This window comes from Leucoraja erinacea, chromosome 8 (assembly GCF_028641065.1).
Source record: "Leucoraja erinacea ecotype New England chromosome 8, Leri_hhj_1, whole genome shotgun sequence".
In the NCBI taxonomy this organism is placed as follows: Eukaryota; Metazoa; Chordata; class Chondrichthyes; order Rajiformes; family Rajidae; genus Leucoraja; species Leucoraja erinaceus.
Window position 1 is genome coordinate 41,097,531 of NC_073384.1, and position 27,969 is coordinate 41,125,499.

Sequence of the window (27,969 nt, forward strand, 5' to 3'; positions counted from 1 at the left end):
TGGTGGACATTGGCAGACTTCTCATACGTTAATGACGTTGTCTATAGGATTTAAAGGTTATCACTGAGCAAACAGAAAAAAAGCAAATCGGGATGTGAGAATTATCGCGGTAAGTCCTTCCTACCTATAAATGCTACTCAATTGGATCAAACTAAGATGGGTGGCACGGTGGTGCAACGGTATAGTTGCTACCTACAATGCCAGAGACCTGCATTCGTACCTTACTGCGGGTACTCTTTGTACGGAGTGTGTATGTTCTCCCTGTGATCGCGTGGGTTTTCTCCGGCTGCTCCAATTTCCTCCCACACTCTAAAGATGTAGAGATTTGTAGGATAATTGGCTTTGATAAAATTGTAAGTTGTCCTTCGTGTGTAGGATAGTGCTAGAGTGTGGAGTGATCACTGGTCGGTGTGGACTCAGTGAGCTGCTGGGCCAGTTTCACCGCTGTATCTCTAAAGTCTAAACTGAGAATAAGACTGTTCAGAATCCTACCTCCATTAACACTGCGAGTACTGTGGTGTATCTTGTAACCTGGCTGGGAAGACAAATGATGCCATGTTGACCTGCCTAGTCCTCTTATTGTATCAAATTAAAGGTCCAGGCATTTACATCGCGGCTGTGATATCAGGGTGACTATCCATAGCACATCAGGAAACTAAAGGGATTTTCTCATGTAAAATGTGTTCCTGCTGGTTGAACAGCAAATGACAGGACAAGTCTGATAAGCTGGTAAAGCTGCTGCCCCACAGCACCAGCAACATGGGGTTGGTCCTGACCTCAGGTGCTGTGTGTGTGCACGTTGCAGGTTAATTAGTTTCTGCAAATTGTAAATTGTCCCTAGTGTATAAGATAGTGTTTTGTGTACAGGGTGATCACTGGTTGGCATGGACTAGGTTGAGATGAAGGGCCTGTTTCCATACTGTATCTCTAAACTAAACTAAGACCTCCAATACTGATACCTTCCTGTGGAACAACCCGGGAATGAATCCATGATGACGGAAGGAAGAATAAGGTTGGAATATGGTGTGAATGTTGGACCCGCAGGACTGTACTGCTTTATACTAAGAGCGTGGGATTGGAAAATCAACTTCTGTTGGACAAGAAGAGAAGTGTTCTAAAAACACCATAAATTAGTGTGTGAGGAGCTGCCAAAATCAAATTGGCTCCTGGGAAGTTATAACTAAGTGTGCGGTTGGATGAAGAACCATTGTCCATGATGTAGTTCATATGATGGAAGCCAGAATTGGGAAAAATATAGTAAATGGTCCGGAAAGCCAGACCACAGTCAAAACATGAAGGAGATTTGATGGAGAAAATGCTCCCAGCTACCACTGTTAAAGACCCAAGGCTGTTACTCAGCATCACGGTGGACAATTTAGTGCCTTTTCTATATTCAGCTCCATTGAGATAATGTTTGAAAAAGTGCCATTAATTTATACTTGAATGTACAAAATGATGGTCATGGATGTACCAAACCATTTCCCCAGAAGGTGGTCAGCTCAGCTCAGCACAGCATGTCGTATTGGCATTCAAATGTTCAATAACATTGAATCATTACACCAAGGGCTACAATCACACAGCAACGACCTCTGAACAATGCTTGATGCAATCTGCAAAGCAAAAATATACTTGCCTATAAACTGACAGAAGTGTTCAATTAAAAAAGCTGTAACTCCACATTTTGCTCATTATGTCTTTTGGATCCCAAGTGCTTAATATCCTTTAATGTGTAAAATAGCAATGCAACAAATGGTTTTCTGCTTGTTCTTCATAGTAATCTGCAGTAATACTTCGTGTAACTATGTTTCACTAAGAGGGTTTTAATTGAGCACAAGATATTAACGGCACAGTCTTTTCTCTTAACTTCTGAAGGTTAAGTTTCAACTTGCATTTCTACATGATAATAAATGCAATAAAAGCATATAGTGGAATAACTACATTCTATTATAATGAAATATTATGGAGTCTGCCATAAACTGTCACTTCTGAAACACCAAAAATAGGGCCAACATGCAGTTAAAAAAGATAGAATAAAGAATATACATCAATAACTGTACCAATTTACACTTTCATCATATATTAACAATAATCGTTTATAAAAGAAGGAAAGGAAATATTATCCATTGTCAATTTAGTGCCTTTTCTATATTCAGCTCCATTGAGATAATGTTTGAAAAAGTGCCATTAATTTATACTTGAATGTACAAAATGATGGTCATGAATACTGAAATATAAAAGGCAAAGGAAGGAAAATAATAATTAAAACAATGTTTTTGAATAGTTAAATATATACTATCATCTTCAATGCAGTTTGATCAGAATAATCTCATGTAAAACACGGTCGAGACTTTGGATTTCTGGCATTTCAGAGGTGCAAAGTACTGGTTGAGTCCCAGGCTCGTTCTCTGTGCTCCAGGAACACTGCATGTCTGTCCACAGTCTAAGCAGTTCAAATTCTCTTATCTGCATTGAACCATCAAACAAAAAGTCTCCTATCTGCTTTGGCACCACATCCGTATCAAATCATGGCCGACAGTGATGTGCAAAATGAAAGTGAAAATGTCCAGACTGGAGGATAAAATATCTTTATAGAGATAGTCAGAATAGGGACGGCTGCACTTCAACTGTTTGTGGAGTCTGCATCTGGGTTTAGGGCAGCTTGTAATATTAGGACTGGAATTCGTTTTTAAGCAATGTTTTGTCAAAAGTATTTTGCTCTCTCTTCTGTAACAAACAAGATTTTTTTTTAACGGGCATCCTATATCTGGGTGACCAGGGCATCCAGCTCAATGCTCCCAGTTAAATAAATGCAGTTTGTGTTGGAAGGAACTGCAGATGCTGGTTGAAACCAAAGATAGACACAAAACTCTGGAGTACCTCAGCGGATCAAGCGGTAACTCTGGAGAAAAGGAATAGGTCTAGACCTTTCTTCAGACTGTGCACAAAAAGCTGGAGTGACCCAGCGGGTCAGGCAGTAACAAATGCAGGCCACATTGAATTTAAAATTTTACTCGCACTTTAGGGCAGGTTTTGTACCACGTTTGCTTTCTACCAGTATTGAGGGCTGATGGATGCGTTGGAAGTCGGGTGTATTTCCTACTAACTATAGGGAGGCTGTGACTGTTTCTCTTATTTCACTGTTTGCTCCAATCATTCACATTTACTGACATGCACTTGCACTGTTTCACTCTTTGGATCTTCTTGTGCCTGAAGGGAGGCTGCAAGTCAGGGCAGTTCAGCTTGACAGTCAGGGTAGTGAACTTCTGGGGTTTGCAGAAAGCGCAGGACTGGAATGATTCTTGATCCCTTTTAATGTGCCGGGGGATGTAGAAGGAGTTGCACTGTCCGTAGCAGAACCTGTTGATGACGGTCTGGCTCAGGCACCCATCCTCGTTGATGGTCTGCCTGAGGGGCTGAGTTTTACACCAGTCACTCTTCAGGTACTTTCTCTCCGTCACCACCAGCGCCTCTTGGCTGGAGGCAAGGACATCGGGCCTTCGATGTTGCCGCTTCTCTGAGCTGTTGGTGTTGCCCTTGTAGAGCGGTGGAATGGCTCCCGGAGGCCGGTTCTTCTTCAGTTCCACTGCCACCATTAACGTGCCGACCAGGAAAAGGAGGTTGATGAGCTTCTGATACATCCTACAGAAAAAACAGAGCAGAGAGTGAGGCCGGGGTCTACACCTCTAATTTACTTGTTTTATTTTCAATAGGTTGCACAGTGAGAGTCATAGACTCATACAATGTGGAAAAAGGCCTTTCAGCGCAACTTGCCCTCGCCGACCAACATGTTCCATCTACACTAGTCCCACCTGCCTGTGTTTGGCCTATATCCTTCTAAACCTGTCCTATCCATGTTCCTGTCTCAATGTTTCTTAAACGTTGCGATAGTACTTGCCGCAACTACCTCCTCCGGCAGCACGTTCCATACACTCACCACCCTTTGTGCAAAAAGGTTGCCCCTCAGATTCCTATTACATCTTTCCCTTAAATTTAACCTAAGTCCTCTGGTTGTTGATTCCCCTACTCTGGGCAAGAGGCTTTCTGCATCTAACCAATCCATTCCTCTCATGATTTTGTACACTTCCATAAGATCACCCCTCATCTTCCTGCGCTCCAAGGAATAGAGTCCAAGCCTGCTCAATCTCTCCCTATAGCTCAGAGTTAAAGCTGTCAAAGGTTACAGGGAGAAGGACGAAGAATGGGGTTGAGGTCCACCCTTATCCAGCGAGTCCAGGCCCAGCGCCGTCAAACATGAATCGTATATGTTAAACCAATAGTCTCTGGAATAATTCTCCTAAACTTCCTCTGGACCCTCTCTAACGCTAGCACATCCTCCCTCAGATATTGGGCACAAAACTGCTCACAATACTGGTCTGACCCGTCCCTTATAAAACCGCAGCAGATCATCCCTGTACACAATATATGCAACATTGACAAATGCGAATCTGAATTCATGGACTGTGCTACCTGCCAGTTTATTGATCTCAAACAGCTACAGCCAGGACCATATTAAACCAGGTTACCAGTTAGAACAGTTTCCTCACCACCAGAAGATGACACATTTGAGACCCCAGTCTGACTTTCACCTGACTGCAACATTCAAATTGATATTTCTATTAACTTCTAGTCCCTCCACTAGGTGGAGCACTGCACAGAGATGAGTGTCCCATTTTTGGAGGGAAGGTCAACTTTTGATTAATTGATTGTAAGGTACAGCATGGAAACAGGTCCTTCGGCCCTCCAAGTCCATGCTGACCACCGATCACCCATTCACACTAGTTCCATGTTATCCCACATTCACATTCACTCCCGACACGGTCGAGGAAATTTACAGAAGCTGAATAACCTACAAATAGCAGATAACTTTCTGCTGATATCTCCAGTGTCAGGTATTAAAGGGAGACTGTGCAGAAATGTCAAACGGAGGAATCTGATGTCATTCTTTTGCAAGGTATATGAACTGAGGTAGACCTACAACATGAAGAACTCAAAGCTGTTACCACCACCTACTGTCAATTGGCTTTCATCATTAATCCACAATCCGTCTCGCATTTCCACATTTTTGAAAGAAATTAAATGAAAAATAAGGCGGGGTACCCAGAACACAAGGTGCTAGGGGGGGTGGGGGAGGGAGGGGCGGGGGCAGAAGAGTGTCATGCAGCATCTGAGGAAATAAATAACAGATAATATTATGGATCCCGACCCTTCTTCATATTGATTGAGTCTGAAAAATGGTCCTGATCTGAAACATCACCTCTCTATTCCCTCTCCAGTTGCTGCCTGACCCATTGAGTTCCTCGAGCACTGCATTTTGATCAAGATTCCAGCATCTGCAGTATCTTCCGTCTCCATTAAACGATTGAGGTTGAATAGATGGTACTACATATTTTTAAATATCTTGGCTGTAAGCCAGGACCTCTGCTGCAGAAGCAGTCAATGAGATAAAAGGGCATCTTGTTCATGTTGCGTAAAGCAAACAAAACCTTCAGATACTGGAAAATAAGAACAAAAAGTGCAGAAATACTCAGTAGATCGGGCATCGTATTTGGAGCGATAAACAGGGTGAACATTTCAGGTTGATGATCTTTCTTTGGAGTTCTGGCAAAGGTCATTGATGCAAAAGGTGAGTTAAAAGGCGAAAAATCCTTCCTGGCCTGCAAAATATCTTCATTGTGTAGGAAGGAACTACAGATGCTGGTTTACACTGAAGATGGACACAAAATATTGGAGTAACTCAGCAGGATAAGGTCCCACATAGGAGATAAGTGGGAAAAATTAGGGCACATGGTATTGGGGGTAGAGTGCTAACAGGAATAGAAAATTAGTTGGCAGACAGGAAACAAAGAGTAAGGATTAACGGGTCCCTTCAGAATGGCAGGCAGTGATAGTGGGGTACTGCAAGGCTCAGTGCTGGGACCGCAGCTTTTTACATTTATTATTAATGATTTAGATGAAGAGACTACGCCATATTAGCAAATTTTCAGGTGACACAAAGTGTGCACTGTGAGGAGGATGCTATGAGAATGCAGGGTGACTTGGACAGGTTGGGTGAGTGGGCAGATGCATGGCAGATGCAGTTTAATGTGGATAAATGTGAGATTATCCACTTTGGTGGCAAAAACAGGAAGGCAGATTATTATCTAAATGGTGTCAAGTTGGGAAAAGGGGAAGTACAATGGGATCTGGGGGTCCTTGTTCATCAATCAATGAAAGTAAGCAGGCAGGTACAGCAGGCAGTGAAGAAAGTGAATGGCATGTTGGCCTTCATAACAAGAGGAGTTGAGTATAGGAGCAAGGAGGTCCTTCTGCAGTTGTACAGGGCCCTAGTGAGACCACACCTGGAGTATTGTGTGCAGTTTTGATCTCCAAATTTGAGGAAGGACATTTTTGCTATTGAGGGAGTGCAGCGTGGGTTCACAAGATTAATTCCCGGGATGGTGGGACTGTCATATGCTGAGAAAAATGCACGGCTGGGCTTGTATACTCTGGAATTTAGAACAATGTGAGGGGCTTATTGAAACATATAAGATTATTAAGGGTTTGGACACCCTGCAGGCAGGAAACATGGTCCCGATGTTGGGGGTGTCCAGAACCAGGGGCCACAGTTTAAGAATAAGGGGTGAGCCATTTACAATGGAGATGAGGAAACACTTTTTCACACAGAGAATTGTGAGTCTGTGGAATTCTCTGCCTCAGAGGGTGGTGGAGGTCGGTTCTGTGGATACCTTCAAGAGAGAGCTAGATAGGGCTCTTGAAGATAGCAGAATCAGGGGATATGGGGAGAAGGCAGGAAAGGGGTACTGATTATGGATAATCAGCCATGATCACATTGAATGGCGGTGCTCCTCGAAGGGCTGAATGGCCTACTCCTGCTCCTATTGTCTATTGTCTATTGGGACAGGCAGTGTTTAGAGAGAAGGAATGGGTGACAATTCGGGTCTTCAGATGAGAGTAAGGGGAGAGTAAGGGGAGAGTGTGACTAGATGTAGGGAAGGGTAAGACATGAAAAAAATAGATCAAAGCAGACGTTGATCAAGGAAATGTAGAATGGTTCACTGTTAGCTGCGGGGAAGGTGCATGGGAACAGGCCCTTTGGCCCACCGAGTCCACGCCGACCATCGATCACCTCTTCACACTAATTCTATGATGTTCCCACTTTCAGATCCACTCCCCAAACACAGTGGGCAAGATACAAACACCAATTAAACTACAAACCCGCATGTCTGTGGAATGTGGGAGGAAGCCAGAGCACCTGGAGGAAACCCACGTGGTTACATGGAGAACGTGCAAACTCCACACAGACACAGCACTCAAAGTCAGGATTGAACCAGGGTCTCTGGCGTTATGAGGCAGCAGCTGTACTAGTTAAACCAAAGATTTTGTGTTGGAAAAAAATCAGAAAGAATGCATGATAAAAGAAATGTTGTCATTTGTTAATTGGGAAGAGTCTGGCTTAATAGTGTGTCAACCGTAGAGTAATTTTATTGGACATTTATCAAGAATTGTATTGAATATTTTAGCTGGAATGGTCTTATCTAAAGCTCTCTGTCCCTTATTTCTTATCCGAGTACAACATTTCCAGGAATGTGTTTTTTTTTTAAGTGTGCTGACCTAGAGTCCAGGACCTGCATGTTCCTGTTAGAGTAAAGGCCAAGATGAAATGCATAGTAGTCTAGAATGTGGCGTCTGAAGAAGGATGTCGACCCGAAATGTCACCCATTCCTTCTCTCCAAAGATGCTGCCTGTCCCGCTGAACTACTCCAGTATTTTATGTCTATCTGCAGAGTATATGGCAAAGCAGGTGGCCATAAGGACACTTGGATGAAAGCTCTGGTGAAGAATAAGAAGGAGGAATGGGGCAGATATAGGTAATTGGGATCCCATATATCTCTGGAGGACTTTCAGGAACTGAGAAGCAAGCTAAAAAAGGAAATTAGGAAGGCAATCAGAGCCAGGAGATAGCCCTGGCAGATAATATTAAGGATAATCCCGAGAGATTTTGTACATACGCTTATGAAAAAAGAGTAACCAGAGAGAGAATGGGGCTCCTCAGGAATTAAAGTAGTCAAGTCTGTCTAGGGCCAAACTTAATGAGTATTTCTCCTCTGTTCTTTCGGTGGAGAAAGACATGAGGACTGGGGAACCTGGGGCCGTCAATAGAAGTGTTTTGAGAGCAGTCTGTATTACTACGGTTGATGAGGTGCTGAAGGTCAGTTTAGTTTAGTTTAGGTCATTGTCATGTGTGCCGAGCTACAATGAAAAGCTTTTTGTTGCGTGCTAACCAGTTAGCAGAAACACAATACATGATTACAATCGATCCATTTCGTGTATAGAAACATGATATGGGAATAATGTTTAGTGCAAGGTCACGGTGGTGCAGCGATAGAGTTGCTGCCCTACAGCAAAATGCAGCGCCGGAGACCCGGGTTCGATCCCGACTATGGGTGCTGTCTGTATAGAATTTGTACATTTTCCCCTTGATCTGTGTGGGTTTTCTCCAATATCTTCGGTTTACTCCCACACTCCAAAGACGTACAGGCTTGTAGGTTAATTGGCTTGGTAAATGTAAAAGTTGTCCAGTATAAATTTGTCCAACTTCCAGTATAGTCCCTGGTGGACTCTTTGTCCAACTTCCAGTATAGTCCCTGGTGGACTCTTTAGAAGGTACAAGGTACAAGGGACAAGGTAAAACCAGCAAAGTCTGAACAAGGATAGGCCGAGAATCATCAAAGAGGTAGATAGTAGTTCAGCACTGCTCTCTGGTCGTGGTAGGATGATTCAGTTGCCTGATACAGCTGGGAAGAAACTGTCCCTGAATCTGGTTGTGTGCGTTTTCATACTTCTATACCTTTTGCCTGATGGGAGAGGGGAGAAGAGAGAGTGTCCAGGATGTGACTCATCCTTGAAGAATAAGACCCGCTGAGTCACTCCACCCTTTTATCTTGGTCTATTAACAGATTCAGATCTACCCCCTCCTCTCCTCTCCGTAAGTCTGGGCCTGTCCTTGTTTCACCGGCATTCTCAGGCTCTACATCGTCCTCGGATTGCGTATAAAGGTAGATAAACCTTCCAGACCTGGCCAGATATATTCAAGGACACTGTCGGAAGCTAGAGACGAGATTGCATGTGGCCTGCTGAGATTTATGAAGGGTGAGGTGCCAGAAGACTGGAGGGTAGCAAATGTTGTGCTTCTATTTAAGAAGGGCTGCAGGGGAAAGCCTGGGAACTACAGGCCAGTGAGCCTAATATCTGTGGTCGGAAAGTTACGGTATAATATTCTGAGGGAAAATATATACATTTAGATGAACAAGGCTGATTAGGGATAGTCAGCATGGTTTTGTACAAGGGAGATCTTCTTTCACAAATCTTATTGAGTTTATTGAAGATGTGACCAAAAAGGTTGATGAGGGTAGAGCTGGAGATATTCTATAAATGTATTTCTGTAAGGTATTTGACAATTTCCTCGTGGTAGGTTAGGTCCTATAGGATCCAAGGAGAGCTAGCTGAATGGATAGAAAATCGACTTCATGGAAGGAAGCAGAGGGTGATGATGGACAATTGTTTTTTAGACTGGAGGCCTGTGAGTGGTTGTTTTGCCTCTGGGTTCAGTACTGGGTACATTGCTGTTTGTCTTTTTTATCAGTGATTTGAGAGTAAATGTAGAAAGCATGATTAGTAGGTCTGCAGATGACACCAATGTGGGTGGTATTGTAGATAGCAAAGAAGGTTGTGAAAAATTGCAGCAGGGTCTCGATCAGTTGGGCAGGTGGGTTTCGGAATGGCTAATGGAATTTAATACAAAGAAGTGCAAGGTGTTACATTTTGGGAAGTCAAACCAGGGCAGGTCCCACACAGTGAGTGGCAAGGGTCTGGGGAGTGTTATGGAATAGAGGGGTCCAGGTATGCAAGTACATACTGTAGTTCCTAGAAAGTTACATCAGAAATAGACAGGGTAGTCAAGAAGGCTTTTGGCACATTAGCCTTCATCAGTCAGAACACTGAATATAGAAGTTGGGAGGTCATGTTAGATTTGTACAAGACATTGGTGAGGCCACATTTAGAGTATTGTTTTCAGTTTTGGTCACCCTGTTATAGGAAAGATGTCGTCAGGCTGAAAAGGGTGCAGAAAAGATTCACGAGGATGATGCCAGCACTCTGGGGCCTGAGATTTAGGGAGAGGTTGAACAGGCTACAGGCCCTGTCCCACTTGCATGTGATTGCGTGCGTTTGGCACGACCAACCGGAAGCGGAATTCACACTAAGTACGCGCTAAGTTCGCGCGTGACGTCATTTACGTCATACTTACCAATCAGCTGGGCAGGAGGCGGGCTGACTGAATTTGGGCGTCGCACAGTGTCGGGCGGTGACGTCCTCACGCAACACCATGCCGGGTGGTGACGCCATCATGCAATGCCACGCACTAGGCATACACCGTCAAGACTCTGCGTACGACCCCAATGTGCCTGCGTGCCGACATGCTGTTGCCGCGCGAAGATTTCGGCCACTGCAAGAATTTCGGAGCCCTGTGCGATGTCGGGACCAGCCCCGCACAACTCCGCGCTTCTAAGTGGGACCGGCCCCGCGCGGCCATACAGTGCCCGTATGCCTCAAGCGGCCACGAGGTCGCGTAATTTGCGAGCCAAGGTCGCGTAAGTGGGACAAGCCCTTAAAACTTTATTCCTTGGAGCACAGGAGGTTGACCTTATAGAGGTGTAAATGATAGTGAGAGAAATAGATAGGGTAAATGCACAGTCTTTTACCCAGTAGGAGAATCAAGAGTCCGAGGACATAGGTTTATGGTGAGGGTGAAAGATTTAATAGGAACCTGAGGGGCAACCTTTTTGCGCAAATGGGGGTGGGTGCATGGAACTGGGTTCTGGAGGAGGTAGTTGAGGCAGATACCATCACAACATTTAGGAAACATTTAGACATTCACATGGACAGGATAGATGTATATGGGCCAAATGCAAGTGGGTGGGACCAATGTAGATGAGGCATGTTGGTCGGCATGGGCAAGTTGGACCGAAGGGCCTGTTTTCACGCTATGAATGTCAGCGATGTCCGTTAATGACTGCTGGCTAAAATAGTTGATTTTGCTAAACCATTTGCTGATGGCTCCTTAATAACAAAACTGAAAAGCAGCAGGGCCTGATTAATAGTGACATCTCCACATGATGGACTCACACAGAGCCGTAGCTCTGGGCATGCTTTACCCTAATCTCCACTCAAAGAATGTTACTAAAAAGTCAACTATCCCTCATAATATTTTCATTGGAATGTGCCCTTCATGCCAGTTACACAACAGTTTAACTGGGTCAAAATTTCCATTGTTGACAAACTGTAACTCCAGTTATAGTTTAGTCCTGTTGAAATGCTGCCCAGTGCTCAGCTTCTCTTCTGAAACCCATCTCCCTGCATCTGTTGCCTTCTCGTTTCATTCAGAGATACAGTGTGAAACGGGACCTTTGGCCCACCGGGTCCATGCCGACCAATGATCACTCGTACACTAGTTCATCCTGTATACTAGAGGCAATTTACAGAAGCCATAAGCTACAAACCTGCATGTCTTTGGAATGTGAGAGGAAACCAGAGCTCCCAGAGAAAACCCACGCGGTCACAGGGAGAATGTACTGTACAACCTCCGTACAGACAGCACATGTGGTTGGGATCAAACCTGGGTTTATGGCGCTGTAAAGCAGCAACTCTAGTTCTGCGGCACTATACCTTCCTTCCTGTACTACCAAAGGCCCTTTGGCTCATCTTGCCATGCCGACCAAGATGTCCCATCTACACTAGACCTGCCCGTACTTGGAACACATCCCTCTAAATCCTTCCCATCCATGTACCCGTCTTTTAAATGTTTTTTTAGTCCCTGCCTCAACTACCTCCTCCGGTGGGTTGTTCCATATACCCACCATTCTTTGGGAATACCTCACCTTTATATTTTTGCTTTTTAATATGATGATCCTTGGTATGACTTTGCTCTGTTACAAGTGCTATTTAATAATTTGGTGTCAAAAGAAACTGTAGCAGCTGATTCAGCAAGAGAAAATTGGAATGAATAATCAGTAGGCAACACACATTTACTCTGCTTTACAGTACTTTGTAGAGCATGAGTGCACTGTAAATAATCATTAATATCTCCTGCGGAACTAGTTACAGTGGATAAAGATAGGCGATTCAAAATAAGAGTGGATGAGAACGTGGGATAATATTAAACTAATGTGAATGGATGATCAATGGACACCATGGAATTCAGTGGGCCACAGAGACTGTTTCCATGCTCCATCTCTAAACTAAAACTATGTCCTGGGCAAATAGATTTAACCAACACTGTAACATAAAGATCTAATTATTTAGGAAGACTATTCACTGCACAAAATGAAAGTTGCATAAAAGAACTGATGGTATAATTCAGTATACTGTATCTATTGGGTTATCATTGGGAACTATGATCCTAGGCGCTTTTTAACATTAAAATAAATCTAATGAGAATGGGCAGCTCAGTGGTGCAGCGGTAGAGTTGCTGTCTTCCACCGCCAGGGACCCAGGTTTGATCTTGACCATGTTCTTCCGTTATCTGCGTGAGATTTCTCCGGAAGCTCCGGTTTCCTCCCGCACTCCAAAGACGTACAGGTTTGTAGGTTAATTGGCTTGGTAACATTGTAAATTGTCCCTAGTGCGTGTAAGATAGTGCTAGTGTATGGGGATCACTGGTCGGTGCAGACTCAATGGGTAGAAGGGTATCTCTAAACTAAACTAAATTAAACTAAAATAAACAGAAAATTGAGGTTATGCATATATTGAGGCATTCTCTTGCCAATTACATTACATAACATAGTCCTTCAAGTCTCAACACTGCACCTCCATTTTCTCACTTAAAGAAAATGATGTGTTAATTCCTGGAATCAGTTTTCTCTGTATTACCCATGAATATAAAGCAATCTGGATAAAATTATTTTAAATGCATACCATTGAGATCATTGTTGCTGTTATGGATGTTTTTGAAGTTCAACAATATTTTTCAAATTAACTTTCAGAGATTGTGTGTAAAACAAGCATTTAGATTCCAAAAGACAGTCATTTTTTTTATTTATTCATTTTCTAGAGTCCTGGCCTGTTAGAATTTATTCCACATCCATAGATGACATTGAGGAAGTAGTGGCGGGTTCTCTTCTTTCGGTAAAAGTGCATCCACACTGATGTTTTGTCAGGGGTTCCAGGATCTAGAACTAACGATGAAGAAGGATCCAGCCTCTCCAAACCCACTCTATCTAGGCCTCTCATTACTCCCGACTTGCACCTTGTAGATGGCAGAATTCCCTTGAAGCTTTCAGGAGGTAAGTCACTCATTTAAGGTTCTCTCACTTTGTAACCATGGTTTAATGTGGCTGGTCCAGTTAGGTATTTTCTCAGTGGTAACTTGTAAGATATTAACGTTGTTGGTGAGTTTTAATGGTAGTGAGGGTGGCAATGCCAAGGATAGGTCATTAGACTTTCCTTTTGGAGATGGGCATTGCCTGGCACTTTCGTGGAATGAATTTAGTTTAGTTTAGAGATACAGCATTGAAACAGGCCCTTCAGCCCACCGAGTCCACACCGACCAGCAATCATCCGTTCACAAGTATTATCCTACAAACTAGGGACAATTTACAAAAGCCAATTAACCTAACGTACATGTCTTTGGATTGTGGGAGGAAACCAGAGCACCTGGAGAAAGCCCATGCAGTCACAGTGAGAATGTATAAACTCTCCCATCAGGAAATAGGTACAAAAGTGTGAAAATGCATATCTCCAGATTCATGGACAGTTTCTTCCCATCTGTTATCAGGCAACTAAACCATCCTATCACCAACTAGAGAAATGTTCTGACCTACCATCTAACTCATTGAAGATCCTTGGACTATCCTTTATCGAACTTTACTAAACATTATTCCCTTATCCTGTATCAGTACATTGCAAATGGGTTGATTGTAATCATGTGTAATCTTTTAGCTGGCTGGATAGCATGCAACAAAAACTGTACATCGGTACACGTGACAATAAAGTAAAGTAAACTAAACTAGATCCTCAGGCGGTCATCAATTGGATTTTACTGGACTTTATCTTGTATTGAACGTTATTCCCTTATCCTGTATCTGTACATTGTAGACAACTTGATTGTAATCATGTGTAGTCTTTTTACTGACTTTGCAACAAAAGCTTTTCACTGTACCTCGGTACACGTGACAATAATAAACTAAACAAAACTAAACTAAATGTGTAGGGAGTGGATGAGAAGATGGGATAACATAGAACTCCTGTGAAGGGGTGGTCGATGGTCGGTGTGGACTCAGTGGGTTGAAGGACCTGTTTCCAAGCAGAATCTGTAAAGTAAATCAGGTGAGTGATAAGGAAGGTTGGACAAGAGAGGCAGCCTATCCAGAGGCAGAAGAGTTTGTCTTCCACTGAACAGGCATGCAGTGGTACAAAAACTGAACTTTGTTAGTTTTTTCTCCCTGGCTCATCATTCAGACCATGATGGCACTGCTTGAGCTGTAGAGTGTTTGTTTATAGTGAGTGATTTTCCATGCAATGTGGGTGCAGAGCAGGCACTTAAAAGTGTTTGCACATTACTACATCATGGAAACACTCTGCGATGATCATGCACTGAAAATGTTAGCACGAGGTTTACCCTGTGGACTATCTTATAATGAAGGCATTCATCTCACATATGGTTAATCCCCAAAATTTACAATGGACTTGAATGGGCCAAACCCATCAGGTTATTTATAGACTTCGATTTTACTCCCAGATTTCTGCCATGATTTTGCCAGTCATGTATCTTTTCACAAAGTTTATTCCTCCCTCTATTTGGCTGTCAAACATCTTTGGAAATAATCTCAATAAACGATGGATGATGGGAACGCAGGGAGAATAAATGGGTGGGATTAATGTAGGGCAAAACATGTTGGAGCAACGCTATCACTGTACCACCCATTCACCTTATCTATAAAGTCTGTAAAGATTAGAATGTGACCCTATAGCTCAGGCAGTTTGTTGCAAAGTAGTTAGTGTTATAGAACCTTACTCTGGAAAGTGGTTAGTTCAACACCCAAGGCAGCCTAAATGTATTTTCAAGGCACAGAGGAATTCAAAGAAATTATGAAAAGTTGGATGGTGCTCTGTGGGCCCCTTTTTATTGTAAAAAGTCCAACTTGGAATTAGAAGACAGGAATGTTTGGATATAAATCAAGAACTGATTTAATGAACATGGAATGGAATGGTTGCAGGGAAATTTGGTAGAAATACAAAACATTGTGAGAGGCATAGATAGGGACGATAGTCAGAACTTTGTTCCCAGGGTGGAAATAACAAGCACTAGAGGGCACATCTATAAGGTGAGACGGGCAATGTTCAAAGGTAATGTGCGGGCAGGTTTTTTTGCACAGAGGATGGTGAGTGCCTGGAACACGGTGCCAGGGTGGTGGTAGACGCAGTTACGATAAGGCACTTGAGACTTTTGGATAGCCACATGGATATGCAGGGAAAGGTGGGATATGGATAATGTGCAGGCAGATAAGGGTTGGTGTTGGCATCATGTTTGGCAGAGACATTGTGGGACGAGGGGCCTGTTCCTGGGTTGTGCTGTTCTATGCTCCATGGAATACGTTATACTCAAACATATCATTTGCAGTTGCATTGGTATGATGAAAATAACATGTCGATTTCTAATGGCTTCAAACAAAGATTTGTTAATATTCAGTTAGTAATCTCCTTTCTTATGACGCACAGGTCATGTGTCCATTCATCCATACTGGCTCCCAGGGAATCGGTCCTATTTGTACTAAAGGCACAGTGGAGCAGCTGGTAGAGTTGCAGCCTCACAGCTCCAGAGACCCGGGTTCGATCCGGACCTTGGGTGTTGTTTACATGAAATCAGCACGTTCTCCCTGTGATCACATGGGTTCATCTGGGTGTGCCTGTTCCCCCCGCATCCTAAAGACATGCGGGTTTGCAGGTTAATTGCCCTCTGTAAATTGGTCCCTAGTGTGTAGGGAGTGGATGAGAAAGTGTAATAACATAGAACTAGAACATTCTTCCGACATTCTCGGAGGCTGTACATACAGTTCATTCATTAGCATTGTATTCGGTAGTGTCAACGGAACTATCATTATACCTGGCATCCTTGTCACTCATGTGGCCCCCTGGGGTGTTATCCCTTCCCTCATTTGGGGGGCATCTCCACAAGACCCTGTCCCCCAACGTCCAGCATCGGAAGGACCTTAGACTGTGGTCCTCCCCATAAAGCCTTGGATTTGGCTGCACCAAGCTTCAGCGAGTCCCTCAGCACATATTCCTACAGTCTGGAATGGGCCAGTCGGCAACATTCCCTAACGGACATCTCGCTCTGCTGGGAGGCCAAAGAGCGTCTTTCACAGAGTTAATGACCTTCCAGCAGCATTTGACGTAACTAAACTAAAATAAACCAAACTATGTTAACAATCCTATTTCCATATCACTCATTCTCCTCCTAGAATCTTCAATCTCTTATCTCTCTACACCAGGGGTAAGGTGCAATTGGCAATTAACTACCAGCCAACACATCTTTGGAGATGTGGGAGAAAGGGGTCAAAGTCAGCTCCTTTTTCCCTGGATGGAAATGTCAAATACTTGAGGGCACAGCTTTATGGTGAGAGGGGCAAAGTTTAAGGATATGTGTGGGACAAGTTTTTTCCACAGAGGGCAGTGCATGCCTGGAATGTGGTGGTGGAGGGAGGTACAAAGAAGCTATTAGATAGGCACATGGGTATGGAGGGAATGGAAGAATATGGATTATGCGCAGGCAGATGTGATTAGTTTATCTTGGCATCAAGTTCAGCTGAGGCATTGTGGGGTGAAGGACATGTTCCTGGGCTGTACTTTTCAATGTTCTATGAAAGCAATACGAAGACAGGGAGAACATGCAAACTCCACACTGACAATACTGAGGTCAGGAATGCACCCGGATCACTGAAGTTGTGAAGTGCTGTGTCATTTGCCGTCCAACTTAAATAACTAACTTTGCGACTAGTCATTGAACAGTAACATTGTGAGTATACATTTTCAGTAAGTGAAGCAGGCACATTGGCATTCAGTGAAAAAGAGAACTACATATAAAAGCAACTATTCCATTCTTTCTTAAACGTATTGCTTGGTGCAGCTGTCGTTCACAAGGATAGCATTTAATGCAGATATCTGACTGCCCTTGCAAAAGAGACAATAAGACCTTAGGAGCAGACTTAAGCCATTCACCCCTTTGAGTCTGTTCCACCATTTGATCATGGCTGATCTATCTTTCTCATTCAACCCCATTCTCTTGCCATCTCCGTGTAATCTTTGATACCCTCACTAATCATGAACCTATCAACCTTCGCATTAAAAATACTCGACTTGTCCTCCACAGCCACAGAATGAATTCCACAGATACAATTCTTCCTGATGTACTTTGCAATGGCACAGCAAGTCAATCATTTATATGGCCAAGAAAAAAGACACAAAGTGCTGGAGTAACTCAGTGGGTCAGGCGGCATCGTTGGGAGTTAAAAGATGGGTGACGTTTTGGTTCGGGACCCGTCTTCTGACCCGAAAAGCCACCCATCCTTTTTCTGCATGGATGCTGCCTGACCTGCTGAGTTACTCCAGCACTTTGTGTCTATCTTCAGTATAAACCAGCATCTGCAGTTCCTTTCTACACAGTTATATGGACAATTCTGATAAAGTGAGACGATCCATTACCATCTCCTGTTGTGACTAAAGATGATGCATAAATCTATTTTTCCCAGCCTCAAATGCATTCCAAGCTGAGATTGTTGGTAGCTGATTGGCAATATCAAGTTGCCATTCTGCTAAATGTAGTGGCCTTCAATCATTAATTAATTCATTCATACATTCACTCATCCATTCATTCTTTCATTCATTCATTTGTTCATTCAATGCCTCTCCCCATTCTAGTTACAATTTATACAAGTCACTCATTGCATCGTATTATCTTCATATTGGACTTTAGATTCTAGTTTTACATCAGCTTGAATAAAGACAATAAATGGTGTACAAATCCTGTGGAGAAAGGAACTGCAGTTGCTGGTTTATAACGAAGATAGACTCAAAGTACTGGAGTAAAAACAGGTCAGGCAGCATCTCTGGAGGACATGGATAAGCAACAATTTGGTCATCTATCCATGTTCTCCAGAGATGCTTCTTGATCCACTGAGTTATTCCAGCACAAAATGCAGAAGTAAGTCAGCAGCACAGTCAGCATCTCTGGAGAAAAGGAATAGGTGACATTTCGGGTCAGAACCCTTCTTCAGACTGAAAGGTAGAGATGGGGGAAACTGGAGGCAAGAAAAGACCAGAACAAAGCATCCCAGTGCTGAAACATAAACACAGCCAATGCAAGCAAGCACAGATGAAAACAGCTGGTACAGCTTCACAGCACCAGAAACCCGGTTTCAATCCTGACCTCAGGTGCTGTCTGTGTAGAGTTTGCATGTTCTCCCTGTGACCGGCTGTGTTTCCCCTGGGTGCTCCAGTTTCCTCCCACAAAGACGTGTGGATTTATAGGATAATTGGCCTTCGTAACTTTGCCCCAAGTGTGTAGGGAATGGATGCGAAAGTGGAATCACATCGAACTAATGTGAACCTGTCGGCATGGTCTCAATGGGCCGAAGGGCCTGTTTCCATGCTATATATCTCAACTAAGATAAACTAAATAACCAAAAATCCATGTAATATATTCATCTTATAGATCTTATCAACATTGCAATACATATTTTGTTTCTCCCCTAAACTTATCCAGATGCTTCAGTAATAAATAATTCTCTCAGATAAATCGCTTTCCATATAATTAAACAACACATTGCACCATGATATCCCAAGCTGAACTAGTGATTCCAGTTATAGATCAACTTCAACAATTGGGGTTACTCATACTCCCACTGGAGCAAAAACCATTCAGAAAAAAATGTTTTTCCATGAGGGAAAATATTGCCCACAACCCTTAAACTGTTTTGCTTGTAAAAGTGAGTGGGAGGGATTGTAATCCCATTTCTGACTGATACAAATTCACACGGTAGCTACAGATGTTTCCGGCCACTTGCTTCAAGATAGTATTTGACAATTACACATGTGGCTTCAAGTTGCTTTTTGGATAGGATACTTTTAACATGTTATTGGATAACCTGTCAATCCATCAATGGTAAGTATTGAATGGCAGGGTACAGAGCCTCCTTCTGCAGTTGTACAGAGCCCTAGTGAGACCACAACTGGAGTATTGTGTGCAGCTTTGGTCCTCTAATTTGAGGAAGGACATTCTTGCTATTGAGGGAGTGCAGCGTAGGTTTACAAGGTTAATTCCCGGGATGGCGGGACTGTCATATGCTGAGAGAATGGAGCAGCTGGGCTTGTACATTCTGGAATTTAGGATGAGAGGGGATCTCATTGAAATATATGGTTGTTAAGGGTTTGGACACGCTAGAGGCAGGAAACATGGTCCCGATGTTGGGGGAGTCCAGAACCACGGGCCACAGTTTAAGAATAAGGAATAAGCCATTAAGAACGGAGACGAGGAAACATTTTTTCTCACAGAGTAGTGGTGAATCTGTGGAATTCTCTGCCTCAGGTGGAGGCAGGTTCTTTGGATGCTTTCAAGAGAGAGCTAGATAGGGCTCTTAAAAATAGCGGTCAGGGGATATGGGGAGAAGGCAGGAACGGGGTACTGATTGGGGATGATCAGCCATGATCATATTGAATGGCGGTGCTGGCTTGAAAGGCAGAATGGCCTACTCCTGCACCTATTGTCTGTTGTCTATTGAACCTGCCACTGAATGACAATTGTGGGTTTCCTCATATTCCTGAGCCACTGAAATTTCCATTTCACCAATATCACTGAGCTCCAGCTCATTAGTTTAGTTTTAGTTTAGAGATACAACATGGAAACAGTCCCACCAGGTCCGCACCGACCAGCGATCCCCGCACATTAACACTATCTTACACCCACGAGGGACAATTTTTTCAATTTTACCAAGCAAATTAACCTACAACCCTGTACGTCTTTGTAGTGGCGGAGGAAACCGAAGATCTCGGAGGAAACCCACGCAGGTCACGGGGAGAACGTACAAACTCTGTACAGAGAGCATCCGTACTCAGGATCTAACTCAGGTCTCCGGCACTGCATTCGCTGTAAGACAGCAACTCTACCATTGTGCCACCATGACACATTTCTACACCTCTATAAGATCACCCCTCAGCCTCCTACACAATAGACATCCGCACACTAGACATTCCGCACACTAGACGTCCCACACTAGACGTCCACATACTAGACGTCCCACACTAGACGTTCCACACTAGACGTCCCACACTAGACGTCCACACACTAAACGTCCCGCCTACTAGACATCCGCATGCTAGACGTCCCACACACTAGACGACGTCCCACACTAGAGTCCCACACACTAGACGTCCCACACTAGACGTCCCACACACTAGACCTCCCACACACTAGACGTCCAGTACACTAGACGTCCCACACACTAGACGTCCCACACACTAGACGTCCCGCCCACTAATCGTCCACACACTAGACGTCCCACACTAGAGTCCCACACAATAGACGTCCCAACCACTGGACGTCCCAACCACTAGACGTCCCACACACTAGACGTCCCGTACACTAGACGTCCCACCCACTAGACGTCCCACCCACTAGACGTCCCACACACTAGACGTCCCGCCCACTAATCGTCCACACACTAACGTCCCACACACTAGACGTCCCACACACTAGACGTCCCACACACTAGACGTCCCGCACACTAGACGTCCCAACCACTAGACGTCCCACACACTAGACGTCCAGTACACTAGACGTCCCAACCACTAGACGTCCCACACACTAGACCTCCCACACACTAGACGTCCAGTACACTAGACGTCCCACACACTAGACCTCCCACACACTAGACGTCCAGTACACTAGACGTCCCACACACTAGACGTCCCACACACTAGACGTCCCACACACTAGACGTCCCACACACTAGAGTCCCACACTAGACGTCCGCACACTAGACGTCCGCACACTAGACGTCCCACACACTAGACGTCCCACACACTAGACGTCCCACACTAGACGTCCCACACACTAGACGTCCCACACACTAGACGTCCCACACACTAGACGTCCCACACACTAGACGTCCCACACACTAGACGTCCACACACTAGACGTCCCACACACTAGACATCCAGTACACTAGACGTCCGCACACTAGACGTCCCGCCCACTAGACGTCCCGCCCACTAGACATCCCCCACACTAGACGTTCACACACTAGACGTCCCGCACACTAGATGTTGGGTTTGAGGACTACAGGCTTTGTTCATAGAGTTATAGAGTCATACAGCGTTGAAACAGGTCCTCCAGCCCAACTTGCCCATGCCGACCAACATGCCCCATCTACACTAGTCCCACCTGGCTGCATTTTTCTCCAAATCTATCCTATCCATGTACCTATTTATTTTAAAATGTTGTGATAGTATCTGCCTCAACTACCTCCTCCGGCACCTCATTCCATATAACCCCATCCCCCCACCACAAATCTCTCCTTCAATGGAACCCAGTTAGACATCTCCCTTTCATGTTGGTGTCTCTCTGCTGGACTCATACTGAGTTGGGATGGAAGGAGTGACTTCATGTGGGACTGAGAGCAAAGTGCAGGGAAGTAGCCCTGAATAGAGCCCAAACCTGGTAGTAACTTACCTTATGACTCAGGCCTCAATTTCATGTCCCAAATCGTGAGTGGTGAGAAAGAGGTGACTTTACAGAATGGCCTTCATTGCACCTCAGTGTATTATTATAGGCAACTTACTTCACTTTGAGTGTTGTCTTGTTTGTAGTGTTCAAAATTCAAAAATTCAAAAATTCTGGACCGAAATCTTTGAAATCTTCACAAAATTATTAAAAATAAAACTGATACCAAAAGCAGAATGGATTATCTTTGGAATAATGGAAGTTAGCCCTGAATTTGTTCCAAAATAATTTATTAAATTACGGGCTAATAACGGGAAAAAAGCTTATACTCAAATTCTGGAAAAACGCTCCTATACCTCAGGAGAGCTCTTGAATTACCTCGTACAGTGGGACAGGCCCTTTAGTCAGAGGGTTGTGAATCTGTGGAATTCATTGCCACAGAAGGCTGTGGGGGCTGTCATTTGATATTTGTAAGGCAGAGATTGACAGATTCTTGATTAGTAATGGTGTCAGGGGTAATGGGGGAGAAGGCAGAAGAATGGGGTTAAGAGGGAAAGATAGGTCAGCCATGATTGAATGGCAGAGTAGACTTGATGGGCTGAATGGCCCAATTTTACTCCCTTAACTTATGAACTAATGAATCATATGCCTTCCCAAAATCCATTTAAACACCACAATAGTACCTCTTTCAACAACCCCACCCCAGGCAGTGCGTTTCAGGCAACCATCACCCTCTGTGTAATAAAACTTGCCCCGCACAATTCCTGCAAACTTTGCTCCTCTCACATTAAAACTAAACCCTCTTGTCTTTGGCATTTCCACCCTGCGAAAAAAAAGAAGTTCTGACTGTCTAACTATGCCTCTCATAATTGTATATACTTCCATCTGGTCTCCTTTCAGCCTCGGGTGTTCAAGAGAAAAAGCATAAAGACCTGATCATCTGCTCGTTGAGTACTGGCCCAGGAGCATAAATACTGGCCCAGGAGCATGGGTTCTACTTGCGAACAGAGGAGCATGGAGTTAGCACCTCGGACAGTGCAGCCTCGGACAGAATGTTTAAAGCACCTTAGGCAACTTCAAGTAACCCTTGCACCCCCCCCCCCCCCCACCGTAGTCCTTTTTTCATTTCTGCTGCTCCCCCCCCCCCACCCCCATCAGTCTGAAGAAGGGTTTCGGCCCGAAACGTTGCCTATTTCCTTCGCTCGATAGATGCTGTTGCACCGGCTGAGTTTCTCCAGCATTTTTGTGTACCTTTGATTTTCCAGCATCTGCAGTTCCTTCATAAACACATAGTATCATTATCGTCCTGCTGAGTTTCACTGTTTCACTCGTTATCACCTCCTCCACAGCCAACAATAGACCAATGTGGGCTCCACCATTCCTTGATCATCGTTGCTGGCTTTGATTTGTCCTTTTGCATATCTTTAATTTATATTTTTCTATGTACCTATTCATGTCTCCCGTTTCCCTCTCCCCTGACTCTCCGTCTGAAGAAGGGTCTCGACCCCCAAACGTCACCTATTCCTGACGCGCTGAGTTACTCCAGCACTTTGTGTCTATCTTCGAGGTAATCATTTGACCCACGGGCTCTATGTAATATAGATACAGCTGGTTCCAATCCCAACCCCACTATATTTTCTTAAAGATACAGCATTGGACATACCGTCGACCAGCGATCACCCATTCACACTAGTTCTATGTTATCACCGTTTGGCATCCACCCCCTACACTCTATGGGGCAATTTACAGAGGCCAATCAACCTACAAACCCGAAGCCTTTGCGATGTAGAACGAAACCGGAACACCCGGGGAAAACCCATGCGGTCACAGCGAGAAAGTACAAACTCCACACACGGACAGCACCCGAGGTCAGGATCGAACCCGGGTCTTCTTCTGTGAGGCAGCAGCTCTACCGCTGTGTAGCCCGTATACTCTAATTACTTACCTAAGTTGCGCTTTGAAGCCTAAAGTTGAAGCCCGCCTCACACACCACTGACAGTGCGCTCCAGTCGACAACCACTCCCAGAAGCAAAAACAAACCTATCGTCCCTTTTCATTCGCTTCCATTCCTCCCCGCCCGCATGTCGATAGCTGGAGACGCAAGGAACGGCACATTGTTGGCAGCTGGAGGATCGCAGCGGGCCAGGCAGCACCCGTGGAGGGAAATGAACAGGCGCCGTTGGGACGGGGCGCTTCTTCAGACTTATCTCTGCATGCTGCCCGACCCCGCTGAGTTCCCCCAGTACTTTGTGTTTAGTTAGATACGAGATCGATCGTGTCCGGGTCGCTTCTGCTAGCCGGATTGTATCTGGGACCTGTGGATGGTCGTTTACACCAACAGCTAATAGTTAATAGTCCATGTGTATGAAGGAGCTGCTGGTTTAAACCGAAGAGTGACACAAAAAGCTGTAGTAACTCAGCGGAACAGGCAACATCTCTGGAGAGAAGGAATGAGTGGCGTTTCGGATCGACACCCTTCTTCAGACCCGTCTCGACCCGAAACATCACCCATTTCTTCTCCCCGGAGATGCTGCCCGTCCCGCTGAATTACTCCAGTTAATAGTCCCTCATCATGATGTATGACAGGACGGAGACAGTGTGTTCTCCCACCGGCCCTCTAGCGGCGGTCACCATCGCCTCCTGTGTGTCTGTGTGACAGGCTCATCGCCCAAAACCGCGCAACAAGCACTCTGCCAACTGATTGCAACATTCGAGGGCAATTCTCTGAAAATCTCTCTCAGTAACATATTACCTTGTGGAGGTCGCGTTCCCATGCAGTGCCGAGGCGGCGAACTCTTGTTAGCAGTAAAATCCTGGTACTTTAGCAATTTAGCAATAAAATAGCTGACCATACGACTATCAAAGTCTTCACCACCAACGTGGGTATCATCAGCTCTAAATTTGACTTCCAAAATTCCATCTTCAGTGGTCAAAGATACTGGTCAACCCGGCACAAAAAAAACAGCACGTATAAAATAACGAGGGAAACGGACGGAGTGAATGCAGAGGATTGTTTCACCATGAACCAGAGGATGGGATTTAAAGTGGGATTTAAAGGGGGGGGGGGGGGGGGGGGGGGGGGGGGAGATTACTAAGTTCACGGAGGGCACATTTTTTTACACAAAGGGTGTTAGGTGTGTGGAACGAGCTGCCAAATGAGTTAGTTGAGGCAGGTACAATCACAGCGTTAAAAAAAATTGGACAGGTGCATGGATAGGATAGGTTGAGAGGGATATGTTCATACGTTCATAAGGTGCAGGAGCAGAATTAGGCCATTCGGCCAATCAAGTCTATTCCGCCATTCAATCTATCCTTCCTTGGGACAGATTCCTGGCACCTTTACTAATCAAGAAATGTGGTTCGAACACATACAGGCGTGACAAGTGTAGATGGGGTAAATTGGTTAGTGTGGGCAAGTTGGGCCGAGAGGCCTGTTTCTACGCAGTATGACTTAATGACCATCATATTTTGACTTTATGAAGGCGTATAAACTAGAGCGGAGTAGACAGCGTGGAATCACTGTCCTTTACCCAACGTGGGAGAATAGACTTAAGATTCACTCAGATGGTTGTGGGCACATGGAATATACTGCAAGAAAGAGATAGTTGAGACTGGTACTACAGTAGCATTTAAAAGGCACAATTGGACAGGTGTGTGGAATATGTATAGGAGAACTTTAGAGCGATATGGACCAAACACAGGCAAACAGGACTATGTTAGATGGGGTGGCTCGGTCGGCATGGAGGAGTTGGGCCGAAGGGCTCGGTTCCTTGCTGAAGCCTCTGAATCTATCATCTCTTTCTTTCCACGTCGCTCTCTTGAGGGGAGGAGGAACTCAGCGGTTGGAGGGAATGGATGGGCAGCGTTTCGGGTCCGGACTTCAGATGCTGCCGAGTTTCATTGACTCACTCCAACACTTCGTGAAATATATATATATATATATATATAGATATATAATTATATATACGTATGTATATACACACGTTCCTCTCCAGTACTTTGCGTCACAATCAAGATTCCAGCATCTGCGTTCATTGTGTCTACAAGTTGAGATATATATATATATATATATATATAGGTTGAGATAGTTGTATATATGTATATATATATGTGTGTGTGTGTGTGTGTGTGTGTGTGTGTGTGTGTGTGTGTGTGTGTGTTTGTTTATGTGGGTATATAAATACACACACGCACACACACACACATATATATATATATACACGCGCGCGCGCACACACACGTATATATATATATATAACGTTATATAATATATATTACTTTATCCAGCTCTTTCAACTCAACCCACTTGGGAGCTGTACTTTACTGATCCAATTTCAAGTTACTGAGATATCACTTGGAAGAGACAAGTAAGTGACATTGCGTGTGTGGGCTCGCGTTAAAAGTGAGCGACTCCGCGTAGGTGAAAAGTGTACCACTCAAAGGTTAACCCAGCTGCCGGGCGCATACGCGAAAGCTTGCTCTGCAGTGCATTGCACACAACTGTTTACAGCTGAATTATATAAGACGGTTACGGCGCTGAATAAAATTCGCTCGGTCAACAGAGTCTCCGCTGAATTCCACAACCGAACGTTTCCCCATAGACCTGCAAATACTTCTCTCTCCGCTGCCTCAATCACTTCCCTCGTAAACGGCCACGAGTCCATTATTTTTTACCAAAACACGCTCTGCTGGAGTAGCTCAACGGGTCAAGAAGCATCTCTGGAGAACCTGGATAGGTAACATTTTGGGTCGGGACACTTCTTCAGATCTGCAGTTCCTTGTGTCTCCATTCTGTTCACACCCGGGCTGAATTTACATCATAACGAACCCCTGACTAATTTTGTGTAGGAAAGAACTGCAGATTCTGGTTTACGCGGAAGATGGACACAAAATGCTGGAGAAACTCAGCGAGTCAGGCAGCATCTCTGGAGAAAAAGGAATAGGTGACATTTCGGCATTTCGGGTCGAGACTGTTCTCCAGACGGAATAATTCAGAGAAGGCTCTGAATAATTTTCCTCACTTCCCCTTGTACATTTTTCCTCAAAATGGTTAAATTCTCATATATCCCCCCCCCCCCCCCCCCCCCCCCCCCCCCTCTTCATCCCATCCCGGCCTCGAACAGTCTCCTGATGGGAACAACTTTAATATATGCATAGTGTGTGTACGTGTGTGTGAATGAACACGTCCTCTCTGAAGCGAAGCGCTTTCGAAAAAATAAAACAATGTCCCGCGATTAGGCATCTTTCCTGGAGAATCATTCTACCGATCACGTTAATCTTTAATTTACACCGACGATCCCTATCAGCCCACAGGCCGGTTTGGATAGCACAGACTTTCGAGTTACACGTCGCTTGTAATTGTTCTTACCTGCAGAAGTGATGTTGCTGCGTTAGTGTGTAAACCCGGGGATGTTGATCGGCAGTGAGGTTGTCAGGAGCGAACTGCCTCGTTTTGTTGGAAGACTGAATCCCATATACACATAGAGAGGTGAAGAAAGATTCAGACTTGGCTGGGTGTACGGTCAGCGCCGTTCAGTCTCACTTCTACTTCATCAGAGACTCTGCATGTGGATGTTATCAGAGTGTGTGGGGCTCGGATTGGCTGTGATCAAACACTGAGCCAAAAAAACAAATCACACACACACTCCTCTGACTAATATTACACAAGCAACGACCCAGGAGGGGAAACTCCTTCGGCGCTGTCTGTAGGGGACAGAAACGCATGCAAACCCGGGCGGGACTCTGAAGTGGCACGGTGAGAGAGTGAGCGAACTTGGCACGGTCACACTGCATGCCAAGCATCAGTCCAACAAAGGACCTCACGCTGCGCACACGTCCTAGACTGGCAGGCGAGGAAGCTCCCAGTAATAGAGGCTCAGGTCGCAGACGGTCATTTGACGCAGGTTTGGGCACCGAGCTGGATTGTGAAGAGGCGGTGTGTCGCTTTTCTCACATTCGCTACTAAAATGGGAATAAAATTGTGCCACGCGTTTATCAGCGTCTTGGCAGGAGGCATTAGTTTAGTTTAGTTCAGCTCAGAAAAAAACACCCTTCGCCAACCGAGCCCGCGCCGACCTTCGACAACCCCCTACACTAGTTCTATCCTACAACACCAGGGACCATTTAACCTACAAACCTGCACGTCTCTGAATGTGTGGGAGGAAACCCGAGCACCCGGAGAAAACCCACACAGTCAC

The 27,969-nt window shown here is 44.7% G+C and overlaps 1 protein-coding gene across 2 annotated transcripts; it reads right to left on the bottom strand.

The window, feature by feature from the left end:
• Positions 1-1,800: 1,800 nt before the first annotated feature.
• Positions 1,801-27,810, bottom strand: grem2b (gremlin 2, DAN family BMP antagonist b). 2 transcript variants are annotated; one of them, XM_055639563.1, is made up of 2 exons: positions 27,141-27,810; positions 1,801-3,639 (listed from the first exon to the last, which is right to left on the bottom strand). In XM_055639563.1, exon 2 carries the CDS (start codon positions 3,636-3,638, stop codon positions 3,135-3,137), a length of 504 nt encoding a protein of 167 aa, XP_055495538.1. In that variant the 5' UTR covers position 3,639; positions 27,141-27,810; the 3' UTR covers positions 1,801-3,134. The 2 variants fall into 2 exon arrangements, with proteins under 2 accessions (XP_055495538.1, XP_055495539.1); XM_055639564.1 differs by lacking the exon at positions 27,141-27,810 and adding an exon at positions 24,525-24,724.
• Between the last annotated feature and the right edge of the window lie 159 nt (positions 27,811-27,969).